Source organism: Tachysurus vachellii, chromosome 20 (assembly GCF_030014155.1).
Source record: "Tachysurus vachellii isolate PV-2020 chromosome 20, HZAU_Pvac_v1, whole genome shotgun sequence".
Taxonomy (NCBI): Eukaryota; Metazoa; Chordata; class Actinopteri; order Siluriformes; family Bagridae; genus Tachysurus; species Tachysurus vachellii.
In genome coordinates this window covers 9,571,252-9,597,697 of record NC_083479.1, presented here as the reverse complement: position 1 = coordinate 9,597,697, position 26,446 = coordinate 9,571,252, and the positions used below count along the sequence as shown (strand labels likewise).

The window sequence follows — 26,446 nt, the reverse complement described above, 5'->3', positions numbered from 1 at the left end:
CTTTACGTATTTCTTCATACGGTGTCTCTACAGCCATGAACAACACTCTGAGTCTATCATGGACACAGACTCACTCAAACTGGACAGTTGAAGACAGAAGAAAGACCAGGTGATTTTTTTTCTAATCTTGAACTGTCTGGTTCTGGCTTTTTGTTTTTCACACCATTTTCTATAAAGTCTAGAGACTGCTTAGTGTGAAAATCCCAATAAGATGAAGTACTGAATCCAACTCAGCTGGCACAAACAACTATGACATAAAAAGTCACTGAGATCACACTTTGTCCACATTTTGATGCTCTTGAACTGAATGCACGTGATTTTTTTTTTTGCACTGCTAACAAATCTTTTTCTTCTTTCGGCTTTTCACTTCAGGGGTCGCCACAGCGAATCATTTCTCTCCACCTATCCCTATCTTCTGCATCCTCAACACTTGCACCCACTAGCTTCATATCCTCATTAATTACATCCAGATACCTCCTCTTTGGCCTTCCTCTTTGCCTCCTGCCTGGCAGCTCCATGTCCAAAATTCTCCTACCAATATACTCACTCTCCCTCCTCTGAACCTCCAAACCATCTTAATCTTGCCTCCCTAACTTTGTCCCCCAAATGTCCAACATGAGCTGTCCCTCTGATGTACTCGTTCCTAATCCTGTCCAATCTTGTCACTCCCAAAGAGAACCTCAACATCTTCAGTTCGGCTACCTCTAGCTCTGACTCCTGTCTCTTCTTCAGTGACACTGTCTCTAAACCATACAGCATGGCCGGTCTCACCACTGTCCTGTACACCTTCCCCTTGATTCTCGCTGATATTTTCCTATCACACAGAACTCGTGACACCTTTCTCCACCCACTCCGACCTGCCTGCACTCGCTTCTGTACCTCTTTCCCACTCTCTCCATTACTCTGGACTGTTGACCCCAAGTACTTAAACTCCTGTACCTTCTTCAGCTCTTCACCCTGTAACCTTACTGTTCCACTTCCCTCCCTTTCAGTCACACACATGTACTCAGTCTTACTACGACTGACTTTCATTCCTCTTCTCTCCAGCGAACCTCCACCTCTCCAGCGAACCTCCACCTCTCCAGGTTTTCCTCCACCTGCTTCCTGCTCTCACTACAGATCACAATGTCATCTAACAAATGACTGGCTTAAAACTGCATGAATGTGCAGGTGTATATGTATTCTTAAGTTGATGGTTAGTGTGTGTGTATAAAGTACAGAGAGAGAATGTACGTTTGTATTGTTCACAGCATTTGTGAAGTTTCAATGTTGCAGTGTTGATATCAGGTCTGCCCACCTTTGGTGTGTGTGTGTGTGTCTGTGTGTGTGTGTCTGTGTGTGTGGGTGTGCCCGTGTCCACAGTTTGATAAGTATTGAGCAATATATTTATAGTAAAGTTCCACAAAAACCCCAAAGCTATTCTTTTTTTTTTCACACAAATTTGATACGTTTAAAGTAAATGGTGTAAAAAGTCACCCCAAGTGAATGTTCACAAGCATCTAAAATTTGAAAGCGTATCTGTGTAAGGTAGCAGAGGTAAAAAGATCTGAAAGTGTCCTAATTTTATATCAGACTTGTCATGATAAAATAATTCGTTCCATTTTCAGTCCGATAAGCTGATTTCCATTCCACCAGCAGAATGAAACACCAGTATACTGGTAAAAAGAGTTAAAGAGGCCTAACCCCATCCCAAACGTCCATCTCATGCAGCTCGAACAAACACGATGCAGATTCATACAATTACTACCTGACAGTATGCACACTTTATTCTCCTGTCATATAGATGTAAGCTATAATGTGCAAAAAAAACCCCCGAACATTTCAGATATTTTTGTTCACACATTTATCTTCCACTCAAGGAAATATGTGCCTATAAGCTGAAGCTCACACTTCTTCAAACATTGTGTAGAAAAATCATAGAGACTCTTTCAAAACCCAAGAAATCCTAAGGTTTCTTCCAGAGTTCCTTCATGTTCTCTAGAAAGAAAAATCTGTTTCACTGCTAACTGCTTCAGATTTTTCTGAAATCATCATGTTCTATGTCTGCTCTTTTAAAGCCCAGCAACCGAGCTGTGTTGGGATCTGTGGTGCTTCATGGTACAACACGATGCTTTATTCTTAATTTATACAAAAAATATTTAAAAATGAAAAGAAACCAGAGAAACACTTTTAAACACAAATAATTTAGAATTTTAGGAGATTGCAGTTAGTAATATATTAGGTTTTATACTGTATTGATAATAATAATAATAATAATAATAATAATAATAATAATAAATAGTAGTAATAGTAGTAATGTTTATGATGGTGATGGTACTGGGCTGTTTAGATAACAGACTTGTGTAACATCAGTGGGTTTTCCTGCCACTCGCATACACACACATGCTCTCTCTCTCTGTCTCTCTCTCTCTCTCACTCTCTATTTCACTCTCTAACACCATCTCTATAGCAACCACTCTCACAAACCACTCAAAATAGAATCACAGTTGCTGGAAAAGCAGAAATTTCGACTGACTGTTCCAACCCAACATGCAAAAATCCATGTTCAGCCTTTATTTAGTTCCGTAGTCAAGTGCTTGTGATGATCATCCTCCTAAATAAAAGCTCTGGGTCATCTTTGTTCTTTGATTAATGAATGTATCAGTTGGGTTTTCTGACACCGGCAGCATAATGAGATCTAAAAATACACCTTCAATAAAGATCATTATATTGGCATCATTTATGAAAACTATCACAGTGGCCTTTGTCATAGTGTTTCCCCCAGTAAGTCCAGTATAATCAGCATTTTAGGTGTGTGTGTGTGTGTGTGTGTGTAAGAGAGAGAGAGAGAGAGAGAGAGAGAGAGAGAGAGAGAGAGAGAGCAGACAAAAGGGAGGACAAAAGTAGAGGACTGACTCAGGCATGACAGCTGTCCATGAATTCTAAAAACAGCTACAAGGACACACAGGAGCAGCAGCTTGAAATGAAAAGTCTAGACATGCCAAAACACACACACACACACACTCACACACACACACACACGCACACACACACACACACACACACACACACATATCTACAAGATATAATGCATACCCTCAAGCCCCCCAACTCTCCCAGATCTTCCTCCTAATTCGCCAACATCTCCAAATCTCCAGCCGGTGTCTTTTTTTTTGTTAAAAGGTAATTAACAGTATGATCTTCAGTCTGAACCTGAATGCTTTCACGGTAATCCTGTTAGACAACCATCGAAACTCATGAGCCCTTTTTTCAATTCCACTCATGTGTAGCACAATTATTCTGCTCATTTGGAAAGAAAATGCTTGCAGGGTTTTAAAGAGTAATAAATAATTAATTCCCACTTAGGTATCTGCTCTCTTCTTCTCCAACACACATAAAAATCAAATATAGACAACCACATAAAAAGGACAGTTCAGACTGCAAGAAGGTTATACATTCATAAGCTCTAAAATGCTGGAACTCACACAGGGCAGATTTGTCTGAGTGTTCCCTATGGACTAACAGTGTGTGTAAGTGTGTGTGTGTGTGTGGTTTTGCAGAACGTTGTTAAATCCTGTGGGAGTCACCCACTTGAATTACTCTTGCCTCACTGACTCAGGCAAGCAAATGCAACATCATCTGCCCCAAAATAGGCAGCAGAGACTCTGCCCTCCTGTCACACAGCCTCAACTCTACCTACTAACAACTTTTGCAAGTACAATTTTTAAAGGTCTAGCGTCCTAAAATCCTTTACTTAATTGTCGTCGTTGGTTGCTTCTTGTTTGGAGTCATTACAGCAGATCATCTGATCCGCACATTTAGATTATTGCACAGGTTTTATGCCAGATGCCTGACTCAACCCTCCCATCTTGTCTGGGCTTGGGACGGGCACTGAGCGTTAACCCCTCAGTGGCTGCCTTGGTTCCCTGCGGTAGTGAGAGCATGGAATCTTCACATTTAATCCTTAACAATTATGTTTATTAGACAACTTGAAGAGGTTATGTTTTGTTTTGTAGGGGTAATTCATGTTGCTGCTATTACTACTGCTACCGACTCTAGACAGATGAGATATAGAACAGCTGAATAAAACGACATATCATGAAAGTCAGTAAAAACATTTTTTTTTGCTCTTTTGCCCCAGAGCTAGTTTTAGGTCCAGTTAGCTGCCTTCAGCTAAACATTTCACATAAATACATGTGATCGAATGAGGATATGCTACACAAACTGAAGTGTTTACTATTGCTAATGCAACCTGTTTTTACATGTTTAATAGTTCTGCTGTTGTACTATTTTTGTACTCGGTCCACTGAAATACTTTGTTGAGTTCTGCCAGTTGATCTAGATCTTCGAACCACACAGCCTTAAACTTATTTCTACCAACCTGGAATTCTATTTCCCTTAACAACCTTTAACTTTTACCTTCTCAACTTTTCTAAAACTAAGACTTTTCTTAAAGTCTCAAACAATGTAACTATGCATGTCTAAGACCTCAAAGATTTTGCCCCCACAGCTTCAAGCTGTCCACCCCTACAATTTCTCCAGTTTAAAACCTGGACCACATGCAGCCTTATCGCTCACAATATGTTTCTTATTCTTCAGCTCATTTACTCAACATCTTCAATAGAAATTAAAATGAGCATGCCCATTAGTGCTAGCAATTTCTCCTCCGTGTGCTGATCATTCCATAGTCTATAATTTAGTCCCAGGCGGACAGCTCTGCCTCACCTGTGCTTAACAAAGCGGCCTCGGCTTTGCGGCTAATAACAGATTATCTGCTTTCCTTGCACTAGCACAGCTCCACCGGCTAAATGCCTCATAAAATAGTAATCTGCAACAATTACCCTGAAAATCCTACTTGGTCAAATGCTGCTTCCAATTAGCCTGGCTTCTGCTGCCCAGAGAATAACCTGTGCTGGTTGTGGAATGAACGGTGCTCAATTTTGAATGAGATGTAACTTGCATCTGAACCAAGTGCATGGAAGAAATCTAGAGAGAGTTCTGCTTAATGTAAACGTGGTAAGACTTTTAAAAGCCTCTGAGGTAAACAACCACATTATTCCTGCACTGTGCTGAACTTGACAGGCCAGAATTTTCTGCTCTCATTTTGATGCACTGCTGCTATTTTCTGGCCATGTTCCACCTAAATCCCTTCTAAACAGGCTACAACCTTACAAGTTAAGATCTATGAAAGTCAGGATTAATGCTGAAGCTCTTCTTTCAATGACCTTGTTCATCCTGGAATGATCTATGACTCTGTGCCTCATTCCGCAATAGCCGAGATCACTGTGTTAAAATGTTACTTACTTCCTGCTCCTGATTTTATACTTCTTTCTTTCTTCATCTCTTTTTTTATTGCATTTGGACATTTTGTATCAGGCATTAACCACTCCCACACATATGGCAAGGTGAAATCTGATGAACCATTCAAGCTGTTGACATCTCTTTTCGACTCCTTATGAGTAATCTTTGGAAGATATATGTTTTTATAGGCTTTATTCCAAAATGCATGGATGTTTATACATACATTAACGTTAGCAGCCCAACACTAGTAATGTTAGTAATATTACTACACTTAGGTTTAGAAGAAAAAAGATTTTTGAATGGCTGGAGAGAATAACACTAGCGAAGCAAACTTTGTATGTCAGATAATGTAGCACTAAAATAAAAAATGGTTAATCCTCATAACTGACCTTTCTATAATTTTATAAGTTACAATTCTAAGAAAAGAAATTCATGCTGAGAATATAGGATTTAATTGTACTGTTTTTTACACTGTTTGCTTTGTGCAGTGTAAATGATAATTGAAAAAAAAATTGTTTTATTTCTTTTCAAATATATTTTTGTCAAGTATTTTTATATTCTTGTGGTGGTCACCCAACACCACAAGAAATCATCTCTCTCTCTCTCTCTCTCTCTCTCTCTCTCTCTCTCTCTCTCTCTCTCTTTTAGATTTTGTATGGTCTTCTTACTACATCCTTGCTAGTATACATATGGACTTTTATCTGATCTTCTTGATTCTAATTTCTCTCTCTCTCTCTCTCTCTCTCTCTCTCTCTCTCTCTCTCTCTCTCTCTCTCTCTCTCTTAGATTTAATAGTATGGTCTTCTTACTACAAAAGCCACTCATTACAAATCTGAACTTCAAAAATAAAATAAATAAATTAAAGTTGTTAGTAGTTCAAGCATCAAATTTGATTTTCAGTTCAGGCAAATATGAATAGTTGCTCTGTTATTGCATACACTAATTAGTGATGATAGCTCAACAATTACATAATTGACTACAATAACAATAAGTACTATAACATTTGAACAGAGATTCGAATGGAGCTGTTTGTCCTACTACATGCGACACTGTTGTCTCACTACTAATCCACTCTACATCCTCTACATGACTGCCATTTCTTTGTAAACATGCACAGAGTCGTCTCTCTCACTCATGATGTACTCGTGTTAACATACCATGAGAAGATTTTCAATACGTTCTTCTTTAGTCAAAGGCATTCGTAAAGATTTACTGGGAAAAATGTATAACATAAACTGAGTAGGAAACATTTTGCTAAAGAGTGGTATTTTTCCATATGTATGGAGACTTTAATTTCCACCCTGTGGTTTTTTTGTGTAACTGAAATTGGTTTCAGAAAAGGAATTAGGTAAATGTTTCAGGTACATTTCCCCCCTATATTTGTAATTAAAAATAAGAAAGTTCCACATAAATTAGTTTATTCATACATTTTATGTATAAAATGTGTAATGACTGAATAGAACTTAATACATAAATACATAATACATAAACTTAATTTGATTGAATTTAATTGGATTTCTATCACACAGACCATCACAAATTAAATAAGTGTATATTTTGAACCCTCTATTTATCTGCCTGTGTATGATGCAGTATGATGTATTTTTCTCTTCATTAATGGCAATGGCTTTCCTTTCCATCTTATCCGTGGAATCTCTGTCTGCAGAGAGTCTTTCTCTGCCAGCCAGACAGATTTTATTCTTCTGCTAATGAAAGATCATCTCATTTACTCTCCCCAGTTAGACATTTCTGACCTCATACGAAGGCCTTCAATGGACTCACAGATGATAAACATGATGCAGGATTTTTACATAAAACACACCAAGCATAAAATCTTGCTTTCAAAAGCACTAACTTTTATAGAAATAGAGGTCTTTTTCTATGATTGCAGGAGAGCTGTTTTTTTTTTATTTTTATTTATTTTTTTTTATCTTTGACGCCTATGAGTTTCTGGTTTGCTTTAAGTAAATCATGTCTGTATTCCTACCTGTGGCCTCCACCATGCCTTCCAGAATCACAACGATCTCCAGCTCCTCCTTAGCGAGGGTGGCTTTGGAGATCTCCCAGAAGGGGCTATGCTGGTTGATCTCATGGCAGATGATGAGTGGGGACACAAGGAAGAGGCGGTCATCTCCCGTGTCATAGCCCACATTCATGTCTGTTTGGTTGAGGGGAATAAACTCCCCCTCCTTGGTCTGTTTGGACTTGATCAGCTTAGCTCGGATTGAGGCCTCAACGATGTGTGAGTTCCTCAGGTCACCAACGCGGAACATCAGACAGAGGCGCCCGTCGCGCATTGAGATGACTGCGTTGGTAGAGAACACCAATGTCTCTGCACGTTTCTTAGGCTGTGAGATCTTCACAAACATACAGCCCACCATAAAGGCATTCACAATTGATCCCAGCACCGACTGCACTAACAGAAGCACGATGCCCTCTGGGCACTTGTCTGTGATCACCCGATACCCATAACCAATGGTTGTCTCAGTTTCAATGGAGAACAGGAAGGCCGAGACAAAACCCTCCAGGTTGTTGACACACGGCGTCCATGCATTATCACCTATGTGCTCCAGGTCCCCTCGAGCATAGGCGATCAGCCACCACATAAAGCCAAAAAAGAGCCACGTTACTGTGTAGACCAGCACAAAAATGAAGAGGTTGAACCGCCACTTCAGGTCCACTAGCGTGGTGAAGATGTCTGTGAAGTAGCGGTAGGTCTCGCGAACATTGCCGTGGTGCACATTGCACTTGCCATCCTTGCGCACATAACGCTGGGTCTTGCTCTTGACTCGATCGGTGTCCTGAAGCTGCTTGGGCAGGTCATCTCGTGCCTGTTTGGGCAGCCGTGGCTGTCTCACTGTGACGGGACTCTCCACATCCTGCTCCATTTGGCCTTCTGGAAGGGTCTGAGCCTAGAAGCAAGATATATGAGATTGGATCATCTTATATACAATGCAGCTTGGATAATCAGCTAATTATAATCATATTATATGAATTCTGAATCAGCTGAACTGTATAAACAAGACATATTGTGTATTTTGGGTTACAGGGTGAGACAAGGGGCAAAAACAGCCAAAAGACAAAGCCGTGACACTGCAGAACGTTAAAGACATTTGGACCAATGTATAAAGGTAAAAGCATACACATATGATTTTAAACTAGTTTTTCTATAATTATCTAGTCATTTATTGACTGCCGGTACCATGCCTGGGTGATTAATGAGATTTTTTCCATCACCATATTTCTGACCAGTTTTGTTTAAAAGTCAGCCAATGATATTTTGCTTTTTGTTTTGTTTAATTATGTGCAGCATGAAACTAAATTAACCCAAGTAGCAAATGAACTAAACACCTCAATTTTGCTCAAATGGGAAAATGGGTTAATAGGAATAAAAGCAACCTAAAATAAATGTTAATCAAGGGTTTGATATTTAGGTTAAATCAAGGTGAAGAAGGACCAAGCAAAATTTCTTTTTATGGGCCAGGACTGGCACAGTAATGAATGTCTATGGATGTCTATGATCAGTTAGAGCTCAATGGGTCTGGAAATTTATTTACAGCAAAACTATTTCCCTTTTTTTAAAGCATTTATTAAAACACAACCGTTAATTTTTCTGTGTTCTACAAAACGCAAAAACAGATGAGCCATGTTGGGAGGAACGGTGGGAGCTCAGACCATCTCATCAGTCTCTCGCACACAATATTGCCCCATTGTGGCTTTAACCCAAGGTTACATATTACAGTGCCTCAGATTTGGGTGTTCCTAACGATCCCTGCATGACTTACTGTCACAGCAAGCTCTTCACTAAATAGCAGAAAAATGATCCTGAGAAGTATTCTTCTGCTTCTTGGGAGGTAGATAAGGTAAAATCAAGCACAATAAAGTCTTTGTGTTGCAACGTAGAGGAATGTCATCACAGCAATAACACTGTATCGTATATAATAAATCTTTTAAAGCAACAAATGAATAAATAAATAAGCATTGCTCAGCAGTGCAGAAAGGAACTAACTGCTGAGAGATCCCAACTGGTATGTGCTCTTCATTGTTTAGGATTCTCAAGAAGGCAATTGATATGAATTTTTAATTTATGTCTATTTCTGCATGTCTTGACATTTCTCCTTCTCACTGACAATTCAGCATGACCTCATTATGCTGTTCTGTGCTGGTTCATCACTCTCCAATTAATACTGCTACAGCAAAATTCTTGTAAAATAAGTGAAACAGGCTTCAGCTTGTCAGTGGAATTCATTGCAAATGTCTGAAAATATAGAAAATCTCTACACGTAATACATTTCACATTTAGAACAAAGAGGTCAATACCATATACACACTGAAACAGATGTCTGGGAATCTATACAAGATTCTCATATTAATGAATAATAAATTCAGTGTGCGCACATTAGTTCTTGTTTTTTTTTCACTCTCCCAAAGATAATGTTTCACAAAGAGTAATAAATTAATTCATTAATTCATTCATTTATTTATTTGCTTTAACGTCTTTATCCTGGTTATTTTAGTGGAAAGAAGAAACCACTAGCTGATCAAGACTTGCACATAAACTCAACCAGACAGTAACTAGAGCTCACGATTGAACTGGAAACCCTGGAGCTGTAAGGAGGCAACACTACATGCTGCTCGAAGATATAAAAAACTGTAAAGTGGCAGATTTTAAGTAATTTCATTGCACTGAATGCAGCTGGATGTAAGTAAAGTGCAATGTAAATCCCAAACCCTATAGATAAGTAGTAAATTGTAAGTAAACAATACAAAGAGTTGACATTTGTGATGTTTAGATCAAACTGCTTTTGAACCGACTGACATTTTCCAAACATCTCTTCTGATATTTTACTAGCAAACCAAAATAATAAAAAATAATGGCTGCAAAATGAATCTGCATTTAAATATGCTAAAGAATTGAAAAAAGTAATGTGACATTAACAGGAATATATGTAAAATAATTTGTGATATATCTTGCATTGGCTTGTAGTTGTTTACAAGTGAAGATGGCTTGTATAGATGTATGGCATTTGGTTTAACACTGTGTCCAAAGGGGAAAACAGTTAAAAGCTTGCATCATTTACATGAGCCTTTACTTAAATCCTCTTTTTGTACCCCATCCCCTCTCTGCACTGTTCCGTTCCCAGAGAGTCGATTTTGTTCCTGCAGACACACAACCATGAGGCAAAGTGCTGTTCTCTTTCTATGTTCTGCATACAGCGACTTTGCTGATTAGTCACACACAGAGGCGTTTCACTCCCTGACCTTGGAAGCTTATTCAGCATCATCAGTACCAAAAAACCACGAATTCTGCAAAACCCTTTAAGCATCAACAGGCAGTGTGTCTACAGGAGCTTTAGAGAAGCATTCCTTCCTGAACACCCTGGACAGCTACAGGATGGACAGAGCTTCAACAGTGGTGCTTTATTTGACTGTATACTGTCTATTCGTATGTTACAGTGTTCTAAGTGAAAATGATGCTGTAAAGAAAATAACACTATATACAACAATCATATTTACAACTAATTAAACTAATTTCATTAAAGCAGTTCTCAATATGTCATGAATCTCCACCTGCACACAGTGTGCACTTGCTCACAGTGCTACAACACCTCTGTTCCGCTTTCTTCCTCCACATTGCCATGTGCTTTTGGTTTGGTTCATGTCTTGTCTATGCCCCATTTCATCATTGACTTTTTCCTGCATTTTTCCTTATTACTTGTACCTGTTTTGAGTTTTATCCTGAGATTAGTTCACTTAATTAAACCTTTATGTATGTCTCAGTCTTTGCAAAATAATCGTTTAGTTTCTTTGTGTTTTTTGTGTTTCTTTTTGATGTAGATTCTTCTGTTTTCTTTTTTCCACAATTTTTGCCTAGCATTTATTGTCATGTTAACTAACTAAATGACCTGTTCCTGTTCAGACCCAGCTTTTTCTTGACGTTTATCTGACACAGTAGCATAACAGGTTTATTAAATGCTCAATACAATCATCAAGCACCGATTTATAATAATTCACACCAGTCACCAGTGATGACAAATTACTTGTATAACACTTAAGGTTACTGCTTTAGACATGTTTTGTGGTAGTATGTAAAAATCATAAAAAACAAATATTTTTGAACATATTAATTGACTTTATTCTACTTTTGGAATAAAATCTAATTACTGGTCAAAAATCAAAATGTAATGAACCTTTCATCTATAACACTAATAGTCTTTAAATAAAAGCCATTGACTCAAATAAAAATGACCGAGACAGAGATTCAGAGTGTTTACCAACTATATAGATTTCTATGTAAACATATAACTGTGGAATACAATTCATCAAGCTCATCTTTAACAGCTGAGTAGATGATTAGGCTTAGTTCTAGCTAAGTTTATGTAGGTATATGTATTCATTTATAACTATAAGTTGTGAACTTTTACAATTATTTAAAAGTCCCTTTATAGAACAATATTCAACAATATAATTAATACGAGTAAGAACAGCTGAGAAGATCATCAGAATCTCTCTTACGTCTATCACGGACATTTACACTACACGCCTCAACTGCAAAGCCGACACAATTGATGACCCCACACACACACCCTTCACACACTCTTCACCCTCCTGCCCTCTGGAAAAAGGTACTGAAGCATTCGGGCCCTCACAACAAGAGTGTGCAACAGTTTTTTTCCTACAAGCCGTGCAAACTGTGTGTACTTTACAAAATCAAATGACTCAGTTGCTGTTTTGCACACCACATTTGCTATTACATAAGTGCATGTATGTTTACAATCCTCTAGTTTTTCACAATGTACTTTGTAATACACAGAATACACACAGGTCAATGCTATTTTATGTATTTGTCCTGTTGTGTCTTGTATTGTCTGATTGCACTGTCTTTTGTCTCGCACTGTTTGCACCAGGTTGCACACGATGCACTTTATGTGATTAGGACAACTTTCAAGTCCTCAGCGTTGTGTTGTTTTATGTAGCTCTATGTTGTTCTATGTAGCACCATGGTCCTGGAGAACCGTTGTTTCATTTCACTATTTACTGCTTCAGCTAAATATGGTTGTAATGAAAATAAAAGCTTCTTGACCTGACCTGACTTGACTAATATTATTTTCATATCCTAACTGGTTTGTGATTTATTGGAAATCTGCAGCAAGAAGGTGGTGATTGGTGATTATTGTTTTTAGATACAGGTATAATGACAAATGTGGTGCATGAGCCCAGTTTTCTCTGTAAATTAATATAATCTCTGTTTTCTCTCTCTTTTTTTCTCCATGAGCATTGAACTAAATGTGAGTATGTGGTTGTGCGTGGAGCAAAGCAGAATGTAATGCGTGAGCTGGAAAGCTGCCAAGCTATTTGTGTTGAAAAGTTTTCCATTATTGACTGACTAGCATGCCACAGACACATGAGCTTGAATAAAAACCCCAAATGTGATCTTACACTGACTTGGCTGTGTGTCTGAGTGGTGTACTGCCAATACTGTTACACAGAAGTAATATAGTGTAATTTTATTTATAGCAACACAGTTCCTTTCGCTGAGAAAAAGGGCTATGTTAAATGCAATCACCCCATCTCACACCTGAATAACAGACAGTCTGGCAAAAGCAATAGAGTGAAAACTTCTGAGTCATATCGGGTGTTAAAGCTGCCCCCCCACCTTCCCCCACATATTTTCCTGCGTTTGCAGCTGATTTTTGTCCCCTGATGTTCTGTACACATGCAGACCAGAACAAACTGCACCGCTTATAGATTCCTGTTAAAGACTTGAAACTTGAGAAATTTAATTGTAACAACACAAACATAATTATGTTATCCACATATACTTGGTTTTAATTGAAAGTGAGAGCAAAAAATTCGATTATAGGGATAGGGATCCCATAGGGTTAAAGATATATAGTATTTTAAATTTTAACTTAATATTTTAAAATTTATTTTAAACTTTAAATGTATGTCTTCATTTATGCATTTTTCTTCTTATTTTTCTTCTTCTTCTTATATATATTTATATTTTGTTTCGCTTATGTTTCTGTACTTTTGTAAAGCTGCTTTGAGACAATGTGAATTGTTAAAAGTGCTATACAAATAAATTGAATTGGATTGAATTGTACTAGGGGGCACGGTGGCTTAGTGGTTAGCACGTTCGCCTCACACCTCCAGGGTTGTGGGTTCGATTCCCACCTCCACCTTGTGTGTGTGGAGTTTGCATGTTCTCCCCGTGCCTCGGGGGTTTCCTCCGGGTACTCCGGTTTCCTCCCCTGGTCCAAAGACATGCATGGTAGGTTGATTGGCATCTCTGGAAAACTGTCCGTAGTGTGTGATTGCGTGAGTGAATGAATGAGTGTGTGTGTGCCCTGCGATGGGTTGGCACTCCGTCCAGGGTGATGCCTGATGACGCCTGAGATAGGCACAGGCTCCCCGTGACCCGAGGTAGTTCGGATAAGTGGTAGAAAATGAATGAATGAATGAATGAATGAATTGTACCATAATGCACTTGCTTATTATTGATTCCTATGACAAAATATGTGAAATATAATCAGGAGCCAAAATTACTGTTCAACATGTATTCATTATGTTAAAGTCATGAATTCCATGAATTGGTAAAAAAAAAAAAAGACAATAGAGAATATACAAAATGATAACAAAACAACTTTAAACATCTTTAAAGTAAATTACTATATTATCTTACATAGTATAAAAAGAAATCACCAATCCAGTACATTTGGCTGTAACAACTGTGGCAGGATACAAGTGAGCTGAAAGTTAATCGTCTTGCCCAATGATACAACCTGAGAAGTTTGAACACACAATCTTTTAATCTGTAACCCAAAGCTTTAACCACTGAAACACCACAACTAAAACTTCCAAAACATCCCAGCACCAACAAAATATTTGCCTTGTTCAACCTGCACATATGTCTAAACCTGGAAAAAATTATCAGATGAAAAAATTAAAAATCAAATCAGTAAAATTATTCAAATTATAAATCTAATATATATATATATATATATATATATATATATATATATATATATATATATATATATATATATATTTGTATTTTTTGTAATTTTTTTTTTTGTATTTTTTTTTGTATAAGCTTGTATTTTTTTTTCACACAGTCTCCATTTCTCACCTAAAGAAACTATGGTCTAGTTTAAAAAAAAAAAACTGGTTAGAATTCAAACCTTGGATTTCATTTCAGGCAAATTTAATCAGCATAGCTTTTCATATACATGGAGTCCTGAGCACTTATCAGTGTGTTTTGTATGATGTTTTATTTATTGTTTTTGTCAGTGATTTTGCCATTTTCAACTTAATGTAACCTTGAAGTGAGCTTGAACACCTAAGCTGGTTCTGAGCTTGAACACCTAAGCGAATGTTTTTGAAGAATGATTTATTTTATAATCCGGTTCGCTTGTATTCATATTACATTAGCTCATTTGTCTTATTAGCTCAATTACGACAGGATTAGTGTGAAGGATGATAATCCTATACAATAAAATACATGCAGCAAAAACTCATACTAGCTCAACTTATTCCTCTAGAACAGGCAGAACCAAGAAGATCTTAGGTTTATCCTGGATTAATTCATTTCATCTACTAATCCAATTGCTGCAAACTATAATATGTCTTCATACATACAACTATTTATTCCTGGATTTACAGTAGTATTACAGTAATCTTAGATAATTCAGATTTAATTTTAACTTTTACTTTTGCATCTGACGCGGTTTATGTGTGCAAATTGCCACTATATATATTATAGGTTAATTATTAGTTTCGCACTTTTTGTTTTTGCTTGTTTTCAGCTGAAAAATGTTTTGATAATGGTTAATCCTAAGAGTAACAAGTAAACAACCTTTTACTTTTCAGATTTACAAATCCATGAAGGTTGACTATCAGATTTAACCTCAAATAGTTTTAATCACAGTTTAAGCTTGTAATTGCCCATTTATTTTACCATGTTTAAAATAATTGATGCAAACTTGCATCACTTATTTTAAACATGGTAAAATAAATGGCCAATTAAAAGCTTGTGATAAAAGACTGTGATTAAAACCATTTGAGGTTAAGTCTGATCATCAACCGTGATGGATTTGATGGACTGATAAAACTGGACCATAGTCTCTTTAGGTGTGAAATGAGAGAGATCAACAGTAAATTCTATGTATTTTAGATTTACTATATGAATAATTTAACTGATTTGTTTTAATAATTTTTTCCATGCTTAGACATATGTGCAAACATTTTGGTGATGCTGGGATTTTTTTTATTTTTTTGGCAAGCTAGTTACGGAATGAAATGCTGTAATTTTGAAACTTAGTCAGATTTCTCCTCTCTTGTTTGGTACCACAGACAAAATGTCCAGTGGGAATATTTTGTAATCCTGCTTGCCCATGAAATATATTTCTATAATAACTCTTTGTGGTATATTTTGCTTAAATTAGATTTTTCATTTCAGCACAGCCATCCACAAGAACAACACATTCCTGTAAGTTTGAGGACATCTGACCATCACAGCTATATGTGCTTGTTGAATATCCTGTTCCAGATTTAACCTCTCTTTGCACTTTGGGTTTAGATGTAAGTGTGATTAATATCAAACATAGCAGTCAAGGTGTTGATTTGAAGCACTGTGAGAGCTTTTGCCTGCTGTACAGTTGCAGTCAATACACTACGGTGAGAATTCGAGATGTGTGACTAGTAGTTACCGTGGGCTGTTTCGTCAGCACCAGGCAGTATTTGCCACATAGGACTTAATTAATGTACATGATATTTAAAAAAAACTTTTAAAAGTAGCCCCATCCAGCACCTTTGTCAAATCCAGCCCCACACAAAGGGTCAGAAAGCGCTATTATAATAATAAGTAAGATGATTCAACATGAGTGTAGCTCTTTGCTAATATCTCTACTCTGTACAATTATTATTGGCAATCATTTCATTATTGCTCTTTTCTAATATAACATTAAGTCTGGGGCAGACTAGTTATAAAAGGATCAACACGGATACACAAATGTGATGAACTGGGGGAGTTGTGACCTTTAAATGTGTCTCTTAGAACAATCCTTCAGAACGGGGAGTCGTGGGTGGTTACAGTTCAGGACTCTTTTAAATATCCCTTATATTATTTGCTCAGCCCTGACATTAGTCTATTCTGCATAAGTCTTCCATAGTTAACATTTCTAAAGATTCAGAATGTCTTCAGTGGACGTAAAGCACACAGGAAAAGAGACAAGATACTGTAGATTGGCCCTGAATGCCTTAAAAGAAAACGACCACCAACATTAACAATGTTACACAATGAAAAATATGTAAATCGTATGTATGTATGCATGTATTTCAAGTGCTTATTTGTATTTTGTGTGCCACAAATTTATTTCTACACTTGGTTTAGTGATGTTCCAGAAATGCTGCAACCTCTGATCTGCTGAAAGTTAACACAGAGCAACAAAATCTAATGTCAAATGAAATCAAGTGTGGCATTATGTTTGAACTGTTAGATCCTTGAGTCAGTATTCAGTCTGCTCCTCCATTAGAAGCTTACAAAGGAATATCCACATACATCAACCCACACACACACACACACACACACACACACACAGAATCACAGTAGGGGTTTTGCCACACTTAATGTCTCCTGGTGTCTCAGCACTGCATCAGAAGGACATGGAGCTTTACACACAAACACAAACACACACTACAAGGATGGCCTCTAAAAACAATGTTCCTGTAAAGGTCATGCCATTTCAAATGGCAATCAAATTGTATTAAAGTGAGAGACCTTATGATCTTTATTTTGTCATTCAACTCTGCAGCTCCACCCAAACACACACATGCACAGATTTATTAATCCACTAATGCCTTCTAGCTCAGGACACAGTCAGCACTATCTGTAGCTGCCACCTTTTCCTACTCAATCAAATCCTAGCTTATTTGACCCAAGGTACTGAATATTTGCTAAATATATGCAAAATATGAAGCATATTTCTCAGATCAGCACCATGACCTAATGTGACATCTGCAGCTAGACATCGGACCGAAACCATGGCTTTCTTCCGCATCGGCTCATTCCTTTCCTGCTTCTTCTAGGTTTTTCTATAGTGAGAACAACATACATCAGAAGGAAGAAGAAAAATACCAAAGCAAATATCTTCAGCTGTCCTCAGTCCCTGCACTGTTCAGAGTATTTTAAATAGCAAGTAACAAATGTCTAGGTGAGCACCAGACATATAGTGACAGTGCTGTATTTAATAATTCAATAAGCATATGAACAAGCTAGCTAAAAGAATGTCTCGGGAAAAATAAGCTAGATGTGCTCACTTTTTCGTTGGATGCAACAAATGCAATTTCTTGAGGCTGACAGCTGCTAAATGAGAAAAAATGTCTTATCAAAAGCAATAACACAATTGCTTTGTCTAGAGGTAAGTAGATTTCCATACGCTTCCTCTGTTACAGTCAAAACATGCAGAGTATCACAGCAGTCATTCTGTACACGTTATAGTATGTGCCATGGGTTCAGTCACAACTACAGAACAGAGACTTTTTTAAAATCAGAACACTTTGTGATATTTGATGAAGTTCTACTCACATTTCTGCAATTTTCTTTTTTTTAATCCCAAAGTTTATGGAACTTCTTCGTTTCTTTATTTCTTCCATCATTTCTTTCTTTCTTTCTTTCTTTCTTTCTTTCTTTCTTTCTTTCTTTCTTTCTTTCTTTCTTTCTTTCTTTCTTACTTACTTTCTTCCTTGTTCTATAATACCTTATTACATATTGTTGCCTCACACAATTGTCATTTTTTATCACAACAAGCAATGTATAATATGTTAAACCCATTTATATACAGAATTGTTTTTTCTATTTGGATCACAAGCTGGTAGGCCATACTGCTAAGTGAGGGTTTAGCCAAGACTCTTGCATTTCTAGCTTTGCAAATTCACTTATATTTAAAAGAAAACTGAACAGTGCCACAGAGTAAAAATAAATAAATAAATAAATAAATAAATAAACAAAAAAAAAATAAAAATGTAGCATTCATTTGCAAACCCAACAAATGTGCCTTTGTGCATACAAGTGCCAATTTGTAGTCACAATGGTGGGTGAGCGCCAGGTACTTATATAAAGTATAATCAGAAAAGCGGTGAGGGAGAACATGAGACATGGTGAGGGAGAAGACAGTGATTGAGAACACAGACGAGATGTACATAATGTGCATATGTAAGTGTGTGTGTGAGAGAGAGAGAAAAGAGAGAGAGAGAGAGAGAGAGAGAGAGAGAGAGAATGAGAATTCATATTCTGCATCTTTGGATATTTTTATCCATTAATTTTCTATGGCTGGTCGGATCTGCCTGGAACACCAAAGGTACAGTATAGAAACAGACTGTGCAATAACATTCTCTATATGTCACTGCTGACCCTCTAACACTACTACAATTCAAATAAATGACTATATTTTACTCACCTCACCCATAGAGGCTTATACATAAATGCAGAAAATGTGGTCACATAAACAAAATATTTTTTAGTTCTAAGGTAATAAGAAATTTTTTTTCTGAAGAGGAACTTTCCTCAGAACCCCAAACATTCAGTGAAAAGTTATAAGATTCCGAAGTTGATCATTTTTGTAAAAGTATGTCATTTCATTAACATTTCAGCCAACATGGCTTCCATTAGCTGGAAAATGAGATCATGACAAGAGAGAAATTTAGCTGGAGAAACTTAATAAAACATCTACCTGAAGGTGATTTCATACACTATTTATAATTTATGTTATACTAATTAATTGCACACACACACACACACACACACACACACACACACACACACACACACACACACACACACACACACACACACACACAGAGTTCAGCAGACAGCTAAACATACAGAAAAGGGTCCTGTAATATATGTGTGTAAATCATAGCATTCACACACATTATTAATGTTTATCTAGCATAAATACATTAAGATGATAAAAGCCTTTGCCACAGGTTTATCAGCTTCTCGGCTCACATGAACAGAATGTTCCAGATGCCCTTACGGAAAGACACTTCAGGCTAGCCTGTTCTATGACAAGCTGTGCCATATGTGTGTGTGTGTGTGTGTGTGTGTGTGTGTGTGTGTCTGAGTGAGGGCTACATGGCAGAAACAGAGACAGATGTGTAAACATTTACTGATGTGATTAATCAGCTCTCTCACTGTCTCGCCACCCAGTTCACTCTTTCTTTTTTATCTCCTCCCTTACTCTTTCATTCTGTTCCTTTCTTCTCATTGCTCTTCAGAAGAAGGGACTGAATGCTGAGTCACTTCCTAGCTATGTCAACTCTGTTACTGCCCCCTTCCCTAATAATACTCTAAAACTGTGCTCTGTAATCGCACCCTAATAATCCCTTTAGCTGCACTCAACACTGCACAGAAACTGTTTTCTAATAGCATTTTATAACACTGCTCTGTAACAGATCTCTATAATTCCACTTTCTAATGCTGCCCCATAAAAGATGTACGTAGCATTAATACGTAATATCTAATTTCTAAAAGCACTCAGTGTGTCCTGCAATCGTTAACGGCACCCTGAATAACTGCTCTGTGGATTGTCCTGAAAAATATTGTTTTGCGACTCTGTGACATTATAATTACACTTTTAAGTAATCATGACATAATTTATTTGTTTCTGAAACTTGATTCTAAATGTACTCCTGATGAATATTTGCATACCTTTTTAACCCAATGTGTTTATCTCTTGTTCAAAAAAAGGGTTAAATGTTGAATTATTCAAAACTTTTCATGCTTGTTTTGCAAGGTTTTTCTTTTTACAAGGTATACTAAGCTAAAAAAAGCAACTTGTGTAACTCTGTTCTGCTGTAATCACATTTTTGTGAAATAATTGCTGCTGCGCTGTGGTGTGCCTCTTCCATTTTAACCATGGCAGTGGGTGTAATGCATGATGGGAGTCACACCATATGAATCTGATTGGCTGCCAGCTTGCAATTTTTGCTTCTTACTTGTATAGACTTGGGAAACATTTCACCACTATCATCACCTGCTGCATGCTGCTCCCTCTCCCACAATAATCTGGGGGGGCAAAGCTGTCTTTACAGAAAATAAATGGGGGTCAGGATGAAAGAAAACTTCTCTGTACCATTCTGGTACAATGTTCATCCATCACAATAGCTCTGTGTAAGCATAGTCTAAAATATTCTTAGTTATTGATATTATTATAAACTGAAATACATTTAATCAAAACTGCATGCACTTGATGATGCAGTAAAATCTGAGCAAAACTTTCTCAGCCTGCAGGTGTTTTCTTACCAATGGCGTATGTTACTGCAATCATGGTGAACATGAGACTCCTATTAAAAATAAAATACAGCATTTTCTTTCTATAAGCAGTTTAGGAGGTTTCTTAGCGCCACCAGTCCACCTGGGAGCCTCCCCCATTTCCTTTAAAGGAACTATCATTTAGCAAAAAGATTTATATGAAGCAGTCACAGGGGGCTTCCTTATGATATGAAAAGAACAGAAATAAATACAGAAATCTCTGTAACTGTACGTACATGTAATAGCTCTCTGTTATTATGCACATTATGGTAAAACTTTACAACAGTACAGGACTAACCATGCACTAATCCCTGAATAAACACTCACTTAAATATGAATTAATGTTGACTTATGGCATGTAATAATCACAAGCTCATGATAAGTTAACCTTAACATGATTCTTATGAATTCCTACATGAACAACTACCTTAAGTTCATGTTAGTACATGGCTACACTCCCTCCACAATCTTCCAGTAGCTGCCAAAAGCAGATTTAATCCACAGATGCTTGCCTATATGGAAGGTATGCATCAAGGCTCTTCTCTATTTTGGCATCTAGGTGGTAGAATGAACTTCCCCTAGATGTCCGAACTGCTGAGTCACTGGCTGTCTTCAAACGTTGTCTACAACCTAACGCTTCCTTAAGTCCTATAACTGAAAAATGTTTTTGTGTGCTATATAACTTCCCCAAATCACCATTTTCAGACTGATGGTGTTCTTAGTCCGTGACGTAGCGAACAAATATGTATTCACTGAGCGAGACTTTTTATTCATAGTACTAAATAAGGGCTTCTGCCCAATGCCATTAATATAAATGTACATATTTCTGAGTTAATGTTTACATTAAGGGGTAAAATTAAATCAAACATGCTCTGTATAAAACACTTGACAATAATCTTACGGAATACTGGCATTAAATGTTAATACATATTATCATCTGCTAAGTAAATAAATATTACTGTATTCATTTCACCCTTGTGGGTAAAAGGAGCAGAGCCTCGATACCGAGCCACCCAAAGCAGGGTCTTGTACCTCAGACAGATGGAAAGAGAAACATATGTTGCATGACTAAAAACAGTTGAGATGAAATTATTGGTGTTTTTTATTTGTGCATCTTGATACATCTGATAAGGCGGATCAGTGTAACTTATGAAAGAACTCCAGTGCCATGAATTTATTTGTGCACACAGCTGCATATTGCAAATTATATAAACAAGTTTCAAATGATGCAGGTTCATATTTTTTTCCTATAGAGTATATTTTGTACAGGTTATCCCTACATATTAATTAATACATTAACTTTCAAACATATACTAACATGCAGGTGGTCATTATTCACACATTAAGACTCACAGATTAACCTGTAGTTAAGTTTAGAGCTTCATTAGTACGTATGTAATTAGCGCATGCATTAACTCATCAGTAGTTCATAGTTTAGCAAGGTTCAAGGAATTAATTCAGGTATTAGTGTAGGATTACAAGTGTTACGCACATTCTAATAGCTGTTAACATTTATGTTATGTAACATTTGTACAAGCTACTCTTGTTTATATTATTTATGTAGCTGAGCAACTGAAGGTTAAAGCTCTTACTCAGGGGGCCAGGAGTGGTAGCTTGGTGGTCCTGGGATTTGAACACACAACCTTCTGAGCAGTTGTCCAATACCTTAAGCACTGAACTACCACATCCCTCAGGCTCTCTGTGCAGCTTACGTCACTGGGCACCAGTCTAACTCACCAAACGAGAAAATGTGGACTGACAGATCTAAAAGTCTGATCCTGATAAGCAGAAGAAAGCCAGAAAATAGTTTAATATCTAATAATCATATACATTTTAAATTTAAGATGTAACTTAGAAATCTGATATTCACAATAATTCCAGTGAATGGATTCTTATCTAGTTTCATTATTTCAGGCTTCTGTATACAAGCAGCTGCTAAGTATTGCCACATTCCATTACAGGCAAACCATGAAGACTCAAAAGTACAATGCAGAGCTGATGCTATACATGGCCTTAAATTACTGCTCCTTCTGCTCTCTGACATTCACCTGACATGCAAGAGCATGTCACACATACCAAATTAATTAAACAGATCAAGAAAATAATTGTGATTTTTCTTTTGTGTCCTCATCCATGGCTGGTATTGTGACATACATTAAGAAAATCACACAGCTTGCAATCTAGCCAGCTGTTGTAGGAACTGGATTGCACAGATGTGATCCCAAGCACTCTGTACAATGGTGGTTGCTACACTATGATTTCTGTGAATTCTGTATAGTGTGAAAATGTTGAGCACTAATGGACTCTGGGCTTTTCTGTATTATTCTTCCAATTCGTTGTTGGCCTAATTAAATATCTAAAACTTGTGTTAGTGAATTTAATTGTGTTAGCTAGTTAGTTAATATTTTTTCCCATTTCAATTACTTCATCAACCAGAAGCAAAATAAATGGAGTTATGATAACTTATAAATGGAGTTATGATATTTCTGATCTTAGTAAGAGAAATTTTCTCTTCTTTTCACACCACAAAGGGTCCCACTGCAAATGAATGATATACAAATAATCAAATAATCATACAAGTGTGCTTTTTTGTATATTTATACATACAAACAGCTCTATTTTAAAAAATCATTTGTAACACTTGCAGCAACAATTCTGCATTCAGAATTGGAAAGGTCTTCATAAACACATTCTTTTTACCACATACTGCTGTACTTTATGTAGCTTATTGAATCGAATGTCTTTAAATGCAGACAGAAAACAGGGTTAGAAGCAATTAGGTAAAGTAATTGGTCTGAGGAACTCCTGTCTTTGCAATGCCCATTTCATCTGGGATCTACCTATTATAGCAGTGTAGTTGGACTGCTAAGAATTTAACATGCTTACCTTGTTAGTTAGCTAGCATGGCTCATTTAAATTGCTGAACTACCTAGTACATGTTAAGTCTACCACAAGAAACTAGGTAGCTAACTGAAGACAGCTAAGTCATGCTCTTACTTAGGAGATTACTTAAAATTGACATAGCTATCTTAGTTCTAATAATCTTCTAATTTCTGTGTTTTTTATGTAGCTCTATGTTGTTTTATGTAGCTCTGTGTTGTTTTATGTAGCTCTATGTTGTTTTGTATAGCTCTGTGTTGTTTTATGCAGCTTTATGTTGTTTTATGTAGCTCTGTGTTGTTTTATGTAGCTCTGTGTTGTTTTATGTAGCTCTGTGTTGTTTTATGTAGCTCTGCGTTGTTTTATGTAGCCCTGCGTTGTTTTATGTAGCACTGTGTTGTTTTATGTAGCTCTGCATACTTTTATGTAGCTCTATGTTGTTTTATGTAGCTCTATGTTGTTGTATGTATCTCTGGTTTGTTTTATGTAGCTCTGTGTTGATTTATGTAGCTCTGTGTTGGTTTATGTAGCTTTATGTTTTTTTATTTGGCTCTTTGTTTTTTTTTTAATGTAGCTTTATGTTGTTTTATGTCGCTCTATGTTGGTTTATGTAGCTCTATGTTGTTTTATGTAGCTCGATGTTGTTTTATGTAGCTCTGTCTTGTTTTATGTATCTCTGTGTTGTTTTATGTAGCTCTGCTTTGTTTTATGTAGCTCTGTGTTGTTTTATGTAGCTCTGCATACTTTTATGTAGCTCTATGTTGTTTTATGTAGCTCTATGTTGTTGTATGAATCTCTGGTTTGTTTTATGCAGCTCTGTGTGGTTTTATGTATCTCTGTTTTGTTTTATGTAGCTCTGTGTTGGTTTATGTAGCTTTATGTTTTTTTATTTAGCTCTGTGTTTTTTTATGTAGCTTTATGTTGTTTTATGTCGCTCTATGTTGGTTTATGTAGCTCTGTGTTGTTTTATGTAGCTCTATGTTGCTTTAGGTAGCTCTATGTTGTTTTATATAGCCCTGTGTTGTTTTATGTAGCTCTGTGTTGTTTTATGTAGCTCTATGTTGTTTTATGTAGCCCTGTGTTGTTTAATGTAGCTCTGTGTTGTTTTATGTAGCTCTATGTTGTTTTATGTAGCTCTGTGTTGTTTTATGAATCTCTATGTTGTTTTATGTAGCTCTGTGTTGTTTTTTGTAGCTCTGTGTTGTTTTTTGTAGCACCATTGTCCTGGAGAAATGCTATTTGACATTTCACTATGTACTGCATCAGCTATATATGGTTACAATGACAATATGCCTTGATTATGGCCACAAACAAAAACTTAGATTTTTCTTGAGTATAAGTGTTTAGAGTTTCTATGAGACGTGTCTATATGTCTGACCTTTCAGGATAGACCATTGCTTTATGAACAACTGAAAAGCCAGCCAAAGATCTTCTAGTGTTACACCATTTGAAATTCAGCTGAATAGAATTCCCTGCCTTTTAGTGGTAATCCATAGTAATAAGCGGATAATACTTTAAGTGGATAATAATTCCCATCAGATTCCTAGATAATATTTTGTGACAGATTCTTTAGTCAGTAACATGAGGTTGTGGCTACTCAGGTTTTTTCATCCAGGTTGTGTTCATCTCATTTTTTTCACAAACAGTAAAGGGTTAAGAATCTCATTACATACACAGTGAAATGTATCATCTTATACGTTACCTAGTTTCTTTTGTCATCCAAATATATATATATATATATATATATATATATATATATATATATATATATATATATATATATATATATATATATATATATATATATGTATATGTATATATAGTATTAATTTCAGTGAGAAAACTGTCACTGCAGTAGTAATGCCATATTCCATCAAGAAATTATTGAATCATAAAATGTAAGAGCCAATCGAGTTCAAATGCAAATGCAGGTCAGGAAAATTTTAGGAAGATATATGAAGCCTTTCAACAAGAGGAAGCCTGCCAGAATGACAGATTGCATGTGTTTGGGTGCAATCCAGCACCTGGGGCCTCATTCATTTATCTGCCAAAGGGTCTGGTGTTACTTACAAAAAATCCCATTGTGTATGATCTGCCATTCTCATTTAATATTCAATAAGAGATGGAAAAACCCCAACTACTTCTACTTAATGTAAACTTAATGCTTGAGCATGTTGAATGTACTATGTAACACTACTTTATAACAGTCTTCCGTACACTGCTTTATAACAGCACTCTGTAACACTGCTACAGTATATAACAGCACTCTGTTACACTGCTTTATAACAGCACTCTGTAACACTGCTTTATAACAGCACTCTGTAACACTGCTTTATAACAGCACTCTATAACACTGCTTTATAACAGTCTTCTGTTACACTGCTTTATAACAGCAATCTGTAACACTGCTTTATGACATACAGTAACTCTGTGACACTGCTTTATAACAGCACTCTGTTACACTGCGTTATACCAGTCTTCCGTTACACTGCTTTATGACAGCACTCTGTTACACTGCTTTATAACAGCACTCTGTTACACTGCGTTATACCAGTCTTCCGTTACACTGCTTTATGACAGCACTCTTTTACATTGCTTTATGACAGCACTCTGTTACACTGCTTCATAACAGCACTCTTTTACTTTGCTTTATGCAGTCTGCTGTTACACTGCTTTATGACAGCACTCTGTTACACTGCTTTATAACAGCACTCTGTTACACTGCTTTATGACAGCACTCTGTTACACTGCTTTATAACAGCACTCTTTGCCACTGCTTTGTAACAGTATTCTGTTACACTGCTTAATAACAGTCTTCTATTACATCACTATGTAACTATGCTTCTTAACAGTACTCTATACCAATGACAGTACTCTTTACCAACAACACTCTGTACCACTGCTTTGTAACAGACATCTGTAACAGTATTTACAGCATACTGGTACAAATCAGTGTTACAGTGTTAGGTA

The 26,446-nt window shown here is 36.7% G+C and overlaps 1 protein-coding gene across 2 annotated transcripts in view; it reads right to left on the bottom strand.

Annotated features, from left to right (window-relative positions):
- kcnj6 (potassium inwardly rectifying channel subfamily J member 6) overlaps positions 1–26,446 on the bottom strand; it is a 59,681-nt gene that overhangs the window by 12,477 nt on the left and 20,758 nt on the right. For both annotated transcript variants that reach the window (XM_060896471.1, XM_060896472.1), the window contains exon 2: positions 7,268–8,192. In XM_060896471.1, the coding sequence (XP_060752454.1) occupies positions 7,268–8,168 (901 nt within the window). In that variant the 5' untranslated portion in view covers positions 8,169–8,192. The remainder of the gene's footprint in view (positions 1–7,267; positions 8,193–26,446) is intronic.